At 44.8% G+C, this 9,340-nt stretch overlaps 1 protein-coding gene across 1 annotated transcript in view; it reads right to left on the minus strand.

Annotated features, from left to right (window-relative positions):
- Cdca2 (cell division cycle associated 2) overlaps nucleotides 1-8,406 on the minus strand; it is a 39,724-nt gene extending 31,318 nt beyond the window's left edge. Inside the window, exons 1-4 of the mRNA XM_021203624.1 lie at nucleotides 8,343-8,406; nucleotides 8,079-8,252; nucleotides 6,421-6,575; nucleotides 558-708 (exon numbers count right to left, since the gene is read on the minus strand). Of these exons, the coding sequence (XP_021059283.1) occupies nucleotides 558-708; nucleotides 6,421-6,575; nucleotides 8,079-8,252; nucleotides 8,343-8,406 (544 nt within the window). The remainder of the gene's footprint in view (nucleotides 1-557; nucleotides 709-6,420; nucleotides 6,576-8,078; nucleotides 8,253-8,342) is intronic.
- Between the last annotated feature and the right edge of the window lie 934 nt (nucleotides 8,407-9,340).

The following is a 9,340-nucleotide window of genomic DNA, read 5'->3' on the forward strand; positions in this document are numbered from 1 at the left end:
AAGCCAAATGACTAAAAAGACAACCAAATGAATTATATGGACTTGGTGAAGAACATAGCAGACTATCAACACACTAATCAGACTAGACACAAGGGCAAGATATTTATATATGTTTTTGGAAAGTTTAACAATAATTCTATAAAAATCAATATAAACCTAAATTTGCCACAAGCCCTTTTTGACGCCTGCCTGGCATGAGTTAATTGGTCCCAGCCTTTTAAATTTCAAAACAATTTTTAACTACGGAAATAAAGGTATAGGTTTTTAGACAAACCACAGGTCTTGATGTGACTCAGTTGTAAACCACTTAGGACATTTGAGGCCTTGGGGCTCGACCCTTAGCACCACCAAGATAAAGTAAACTACAAATAAATAAGCAGAATAAAGTCCTAAAACCAGAAATCAAGATTTCTATGTGAAATACTACAAATTTTAGCTATTAGTCTCCATTTGCAGAAACAACTACACTCTGAAAACAATGTTTTCATCTTGTAGAAGTGAATCTCTTTGGCATAAAGTGCATTTTGATAAATACAAGGTCAACCCCTTCTACTTACTCAAATCTGATATCCTAGATTCTCTGTCTGCCTCTGATGCTGAGGGACTGCTGGTCATCTTCTCAGTTTCCTGTATGGAGTGAAAAGCTGACTGAAAAGCAGACATTCGCTCTCTTAAAACACTGGCATTTCGATTCAGTCTTGGGCTACCCTGTGAATGTATAAAGCACAGAAGCATTACAAGTCAGTTCCAAAGCACACAAGAGATTTATGAAGACAGGTTAGCATGGGAGAGCATGCTTTCCTCAGATACATAGATTCTATCTGAAGAGTGGGTGTACAGTCACCATCTTAGTGCTCTCTGCTCCCATTTGTAAACCTGAGCCAAGACTAGCCAATGGCTATCCACAGACATATACCCGATATGCCAGAAGCTACCAAGCCAGGCTAACAGAAACAAATGAGTAGAAGTACTTTTACGGGGGCCCAGTTATTTTCTGGGGTGGGGAGTGTAAATCACTCTGAAAGAGTTCTAAGCAGCTTAAGAAGAACCTTGGCAGACATCACAGGAGATAGTGTCAATAAAATGCTATCAAAGGGAATGAGAAAGTTCAGAATAAGCCTGTGTAAGGAGCCAACCTCAGAGCTGGAGAGCAAGGAAGAAAAAGGCAGAGGGACCCTTCCTATCTGAAAGGATCCAATGGAAGTTCTCAGGTTTATCAGTACATTGCCTTCAATGTACTATGCTTTTTGCCTAGATGACCTCCACCCTGCAAAGCCAGAACAAGACCAGGATGTCCCCTACTAGGTCCAACACACAATCTTCCCATCACTCCTGACTCTTCCTGGCTAAGTCCCTAATTCTGTAAGATCTGGAGACACTTGCTTCTGTATGGCTGAATTCCTGGCCATGAGGGTCCATATACAGATAAACACAATGAAGGAACACTGTCAGGTAAAAGCGTGACATGAACTGTAAAGGTCTGTGCATCTAAAAGATAAACTACTCATTAAGCACTTCATCCAGGCTTTTCCTTCTCTCTTGAGATACCAACATTTACCCTAATAAGGAACCTGTGGAAAATTTAACATTCAACCAATATGCAAAAGAAAACCAAACCAAACCAAACCAAACCAAGCCAAACCAAAACAACCAACCAAATAAACCAAACCAAACCAACCAACCAAACAAACAAACAAAAAAAACCTTACCACCCTTTAGGATATTATATGGAGAAAAGCTGTTAAAATCCTGATATCATGTTTGAGGATCTGTTCTTCTAATTTGATTCTATTCCCAGTCAGGAACATTTATAAGACAAACTGTCTACTTCATAATAGTGGGGCATTTGAAACTGAAAGGCATTTGATGATGTAAACCTTTATGACATAAACACAACACATTCCCAACAGGCTGGGGGGTGCACCTCATCTACATGACAAAAGATTATCAGAGCCACACCAGTTATTTTGAATGTGGATTTTGTGAACTCATTCATTGGTATGTGTCAGGGCTGGGTTTTTATCCCAGGAACTCAGAGCACTTAGAAATACTTAAACTAAGTTTCCCTAATTAAAGGTGTTTCCAATAGAGGAAAAAGACAAATGAAAACTGCTATGAGGCTTCTGTTCCATGAAGTGTGTTATATTCTATGTACAGACATAGCTCCAGATGCTCAAGGTCTGGGGGGAGGGGAGAGTGGAGAGATACCGGAGCAAGGTTTAAGAGCATAGTAGGGCACTGTGGAGAACACACCAATGTGGCTGAGCCACGGAATGCGTTGCTTTGGCAGTTTAGGAAAGAAAGATTCGAGTGGCATTTGAATTGAAAGCACAATGAGAAGTGGTTTGACACCAGGGGAACAAGGCATAGAACAAAATCAGGAGCAAGAAGAATAAAGCAAGCCTGTGTGCCCTCTGAGGAAGGGAAGAAGGGAGGGATGGGGCCACACGTGGATAAGGCTCAGACCAGGGGAACAAAGATACAGGCTTCAAAACAGTCGATGGGTTTCCATAGGAAACATGGGAAGGTTAAAGCAGCAGAGGCAATGCTGTGACTCACCCCTCTCTTATTTGTTATAGCGAGCGGACTGGGGAGGAAGGAAAGGAGGTAACTGGTCTGAGTGGGCTGGATAAGAGACTAAGAAATATGAACCTATTACTTAGCCTTAGCTAGTATGATGGCTGATCCTGACTGTCAACTTGTTAGGATAAGAACCATGGAGGAGACAAACTTCTGAGCATGCCTAGAAGGGTATTCTGACAGTAGAGGGAAGGCTTAGCTTGAATGTGGGGCATACCATGCTGTGTGCAGGGACCCAGACTGTACAAGAGAAAATGAGTGGAGCACTAGGGTTCACTCTTTTGCTCCCTGACTGTGGATACAATGTGACCTCGAGCGACCTCCACCATGCCATTATGATTAGGATGGATTGTACTCTAAAACTGGGAACCAGAAAAAAAACTCTTCAATTCTTAAGCAGTTTCTCCCATGTGTTTTGTGACAGCAAAAAGAGCAATAACCAGAGTATGAGCTAGAGTATGCTTGAAACACTTCACTCAATACATAGGCAGCTACCTTCTAGGTCTGGAGCTCTAAGGACCTCTGGGCTGTAGATATTTTAGAATCATCAGCACATAGATGGTACTCTAAGCAAAGAGCAGCAGAGAGATCTAGGCACACGAGCACTTCTGAGTGGAAAACTGGGAGGAATCAGCAAAAGAAACAGAAATAACCAGTGACACGAGAAGAAATCTGGACCACTGTGCAATCCTATGATCCAAATGAGAAAGTGTCTCAATGCTACCAAACAAAGCCAAAGCCACTGGAAGGCCAAGCAAGGATATAGTGGCTGGCAATGGCAAGAGAATGGCAGGGAACAGGTCATGGTGGCATATGCCTGTCATCACAGCAACTGTGAGTTTGAGGCAGGAGGGCTGGGTTCCAAGCAAGCCCAAATGATCTTCAGACTGTCTTGGGTGTGCCCTCAAAAGGAAAGGATGGCAAGGATGGAAATGGGATGAGTCTAAGCAGACAGGTAGAAGTAGTCTGGCAGAGATGGGGCATTGAAAAGCAATGTGGTGGTTTGAAAGAGAAACGTTTCCCACAGGCTTAGGTCTCTGAACTTTCCCCAGTTGGTGGCACTGTTTGGAGAAGTTATGGAACTTTTAGGAGGTGCAACCTTGCTGTGAAGTATGGGAGTTGAAGCAGCTTTGAGAGCTTATAGCCTTCCCAGGTTCAAGTTTGCCTTCTCTGTCCTCTATATGTCAATAAAAATATGATCACTTAGCCGCTATGCCTCCCCCACTATGGACTCACCCTCTGGAATCCTAAGCTAAAATAAACCCTCTTTTCCTTAAGCTGCCTTGATCATGGTATTTTACCATAGCAACAAAAAGTAACAAATTCAGAGACAGAGAACACAGTGATCTAGTACCCCAAAGGAAAAGAACGTAAGCTAAGTGCAAAAGAAAATCCAGCTCAAAATAGCACAGGGCCATAATAATACAGTCATGTGGATGCTGATACAACCAAGCTACTGGGGAGCTGGAGAGAAAGGGAAGCATGAGCAGAAAGTGGGCCATTTCTGCACCTTCCATTGTGGGAAGCTGACAGCCAGCACAAAAGCAAACGGTAGCAGATCTTTGTTATTAAGACACGCAGGGGTGCTAGAGAGACGGTGCAGAACTGGCTGCCCTTGCAGAAATTCCTAGCACTTAATGACAGAGCTCACACCCTATAACTCCAGTTGCAGGTGATTTGATTCCCTTTTCTGACTTTTTTCTGACATGTGTGTACTACACACATGTAGTACACAAGCATTCATTTTTCAAATAACATCCTCAAATGGAGAAAAATCAGGGGTTAGAGCGCTGGTTCAGTGACCAAAGAGCTTGCAACACAAGCACGAGGTCGAGTTCAGATACCCTACCCACATGTGAAAGCTGGGGATGACAGCACATGTCTGTAACCCCAGAGTTGGAGGGGGTCACACAGAGACAGGCATATTCTAGAGACCTGCTGGCTAGTCTGTGGAACCAAGATGGCAAGCCTCAGGTTTAGTAAAGAAACTATCTCAAAAACAAAGTGGAGGGCAGTAGAGGAACAGACCTGATGTCCGCACATATGCACTCAGGCCCACGTACACGAAAATGAATCTATCAGCCTACATTGCAATGTGGGGCATCTTTTACCTATTAGGTTTTGTAACCACAGGCACTGATCATTTGGGAAATACTCACTTTCAGTGCTATTCACACTTCCCAAAAAGTGGTTCATTTTAGGCAATATCAAAGTATTTTACAGTATACCCACTGATCATTCAGGAAGTTGTCAAGTGCACAGTTGTGAATACATGTTGCAGCAGAGTCTCATGCTCTGTGCATTCAGATGCTGGTTTCTGTGGCTGGAGATCTAGTTACAGGAAGAATATAGGCATTGTCCTGAATATTGAAGAATCTCCTATATCAATGTGATGTAAAACATACTCCCCAATGATCTCAGATTGCTTAACAAAAGGCTGAACAACTGCAGAGGAGAAAGGCTGGAGTTCCCATCCTGGCCAGGGGTCAAAGGGTGAATTGCCAAGAGAAAGAGTTGGCCTCAAGGTAGGTGAGGGTCCAGGAAGAGAGGAAGGACCACGAGGAGAAAAGGTGTTGAGAAACCATGTGAAGTCACCAGAAGGATTCAACATGAGGACACACATGGAGCAGAGCAAGGCAGGCTAGACTCAAACTGCAAGTAACACAAGGCCTGCAGCTGGGATGTAGGTTAGAACTTCAATGCCTGCTCAGTGTAGGCTTTCAGCTTGTTAATAAAAATACCAGGTCTCTGTGTCTTTTATTTGGGAGCTACACAGGACACCCTGCAGATACCTGGGAGCACAGAAACACCGCCCCCTCCCCCAATATTTGTATAGATACATGTTTTCTAAAAAATCTTAATTTCCTCTTAAAAAATGCAATCCTCCATACTGGTAAGCCATCATTCAGTTTCTGTGGTAGAGTCACTGTCTATGTCATTTACAAGCCTGGCAAACCACAATCTTTATCAGTTGCTCCATCAAATGAAAATGATATTCTGTGAAAAAGCAGCCAGGTCAGCCTACACAACTCAATCACACACATTTCTAGAAACTTCTGAAATGCTTGATGCAGGCTTTTCACTTCATTACATACAATAATTGAGGAATGGGATATAGCAGTGAAGTTCATTATTTTTAATGCTTAGAAGACATTTGAGAAACTAAAACTATTTTCACTGAATGCTCAGTATTTAGTAAAATTAAAAGAACAGTTTGACTTCAGGGACCTTCCAAAAGGGACACAAGGAAACTCCAAGGTTCTGCTTTATTAGCGAGCAGGAGATTGTCTCATGCACAGACCACACTGCAAAGCAGAAGGAATTGGAAACAATATAAGTGAATGGCTCTAGAGTGAGAAGGCCAATGTCACCATGGTTCCCTTTGTAGGGTGATAAGCGGGGTCCATATCTTTCATAAGGCTTTAACTATTTCACCTGCTAGGGCATGCATTAGTTTGATAATATCTGAAAAACCAGGAGCTGAATGCACCAGAAGATAAGCCATTTGTTTCTTTTCTCCTCTGTCCAACCAGAAGTTATGAAAACACTACAAACAGAGAAAAGCCTCAAGAAGAAAAATACCCAAGGCGGGGAGCTTTCCCCATTCTGTGAACATTTTACAAAACAGAAAGCCCCTCCGGAAAGTCATTTCTGTAAAGACCTGCTAACCCTTACTACAGCCACACACCCAGCAAGCATCTTACCTGTGCAGTCCCTGCCAGACAGGGAAAGCAGTCTCCCCCAAGGTCAGGGAAGAAGTGCCAGAAAGCAGAGCCCTTGAGCAGAGTAAAAACATTTCCTTCTCAAAACTCATGTGCGTGCACACCAGAGGAAGCATACCTCTAAGTAGGGCTCTCGTGCCAATGGAGAGCGCACAGCATTCTTTAGGTTTCGCTGCTGGGCAATGAAGCGGATCAAGCAATTGGTTTCTGGAGAGCCCCGCACACCAACAGTAGAGCGGCGCCTGGCCTTCTGAAGGGAAGATGATGACTTTCCTGCAAGGCAGAACAGAATATGGCAACTGTCAGAAGCTGGGTCTTGTGCTGGTGATGGGTCACTACGAGGGAGAAAACAGAGCCTGCACTTGTCACAGAGGACTAAGAACTACTGGCAGAGCAGCTCATGTATAAACATCTGGACAGACCACCACTTGAACCCCGATTCATGTTTCTAGATCAGCACTTGGCACACAGAAGGACACAAGCAGTTATTTCATTTTCATTTGTGCCCCATATCCCCAATACAGAGAGGGCAGAGGTAACAGCTTAAAGTTAAGAATCTCTCCTTGTTTATAGCTACAACCATGCACAGTTGAAACTACAGTACACTGGGGCTTTGCTTACTGTAGCCATCCAAGCTCTGAAACTATCACAAGGGAGCAGTTTAAAGCGATTTCCAAACTGAAAGCGTACCATTGCAAGCAGCACACAGCCACTGTCTAACAACATCCAGCCCAGGGCATGAATCGTCCTCTGAGTGAAGTACTTACTTCATGCTACACATATAAGGTCACTCTCCCTGATGATCTGGACTGTGGGATAGTCAGTTTGTGACAATGACTGTTCATGAAAACATTATTTTACTTTGGCCTCAAGAGCAGTGAGGCTAGCAATTCAGCTAAGCTGAGAAGTGCTTCCTGTCAGGGCCCATAAGGTATCGAAGTAGAGAGAGAATAGCTGGTAATGGTTATGCTTGATTCTAAACGCTTCTAGCTTGAGGGCATCTCGGCTAGGGTGTGCTTCTGAGAGCCAGTCCACAGATGAGCAGGTCACATCTCTTACGGTGGCTATTTTATATATTCATAGCTTCAGTCCTAAAAACTTACTGTGGCCCTTGGAACAGAGCCCCCATGTGGATTAGGGCTGGTGAGACGAGTCTATACCCTGCTCCTATTTTCCAAATTCTTCTACTCTGGAATAAGCTACTTCTCCACGTTCAGCATACCATCCTGAATTTTGCACACACACCTAAGCACACAAAAATGGATCTAGTCTTTTATGTGATAATTCTGAGCGATAGAGAATGAGTGCCACTCTGGCTGCTTCGCCTAACTCATGCCTTACACAGTATGGTGTGATTGGCTCCCAGTCTCATTATCCTTCTTTATAATTGCTATTCTATAACTCAAACAACTCTATCCCTACATTCACTTCTCCATTGGGAATTTCATTCCTGAGGATGAAGAAAATCATCATCTGGGTCAATTTTCTGTTTGGGATTTTTGAATGAGGCACACGGCCTTGTCACTTTTACCAGTTCCCAACTACTTTTCAACGTCCTCTGATTTTCATACACACAGTTTTCTAGGGCACGCACAAAGCACAACTGGTTCAGAAACACTGCTATATTTGCTAAGCTGTGCTGAACAAGCAAGTTCTGCAGGGTCAGTATAAATACACACAGAAAGAGAGTCAGGCAGTACACAAGCATGTATAATTGGGGCCTACTACAGTTACTGTTAAATTTGAAAAACTACGCAATACAAGAACTTCTCTTACCGGAAGAGGTCTTAACAAAGCTTTCAGGTGTAATTCCCAGCTGCTCTACGGTTACTGTGGAGAAGTCCAAAGGTGACTTAAAGGTATCGGGCGTGCAAAGATTAGGAGTCACATCTGCTACATGCTTCTGAGGGGTCACAAACGGTCCGGTTCCCAAGATAAAAACGTCATTTTCTGAAAACGGACAGCACGTTGTGGGGGGTTAAGCAATACATCAAAACACTCAAACCTTCCATCTAACGAGGGCAACAGGTCACCACATACCAGAATTATTAAGGACACACTCCTTGGATTCAGAGAGAGGCTTGCCGTGTGAACTCGTATCCATCTGGAAGATGAGAAAGTCAGAGAATAAAAATTTGAAAAATAACCTCACTGTAAGCCAAAAACAATGTGACAGAACTCTAAGGCAATCAGGAACCACAGGCTGGGGCGTTCTGATTAAAGAAACGGCGGGAGGTACTATTGACTAAACAAAGCGGACCGAACTGATTTATCGGGGCTTTGCATCCCTGAACCCCGGCCGGATGGCAGGCCTACCTCTCCCGCCCAGGCCCCGCGCGTTCCCTCAGACGACTACGGACAAGCGTCGCGGAGGCTCCGTGTCAGAGAGCACCAGAAGCCGGAGAAGAAAGCCGGGCTGGCCTCCTGCTGGCCACTGCACACCGGGACACACCTCGTCCGGGAGAAGCGGTCAAGCTTCACTTGCCCGCCAGCAAATTCAAACCGCGGCCACGCCCCCGCGGAGGGATATCCGCGACCCACGGACCACGTGTGGCGTGAGTCCCGCTCCCTCCAGGCCTCACCCTCGTGTTTTCGGGCCGGGCAGAGAGACCTCCGTGGATCCCGGGAGAACCACGTCCACCCCTAAATGACCCTGGCGAGACAGAACCGCGGCAAATAGATGTCCGGAGGACTACCAGTGAGCGCCGCGGAGCAACACTTGGGTTACCAACCAATTCCGCCTCAAACCTTGGATTGGCTGCTGGAAACTTCGAAAATGAATCACTAGACCAATCGTGACAGAACCGCCGGATGGCTAGTTTACCCGATTAGCCAATCCTGACACCAACCGTTACCTCGGTGGGTGGGTGCAGTGGGAGGGGCAAAAGCCTAGCGAGGAGCTGACTGGTCTATGGGACTTCGGCGTCCCGCCTCTTCCTTAGACTCAGTCGCTTTATGCAAATAAGCACTCCTACACTCCAACGTGCGCCTGCTCAGTAACGCTTAGAGCGGCCAGTAGGTTCTGCTCTGATTCGTTG

The sequence above is a fragment of the Mus pahari genome, chromosome 8, assembly GCF_900095145.1.
Source record: "Mus pahari chromosome 8, PAHARI_EIJ_v1.1, whole genome shotgun sequence".
NCBI lineage: Eukaryota > Metazoa > Chordata > Mammalia > Rodentia > Muridae > Mus > Mus pahari.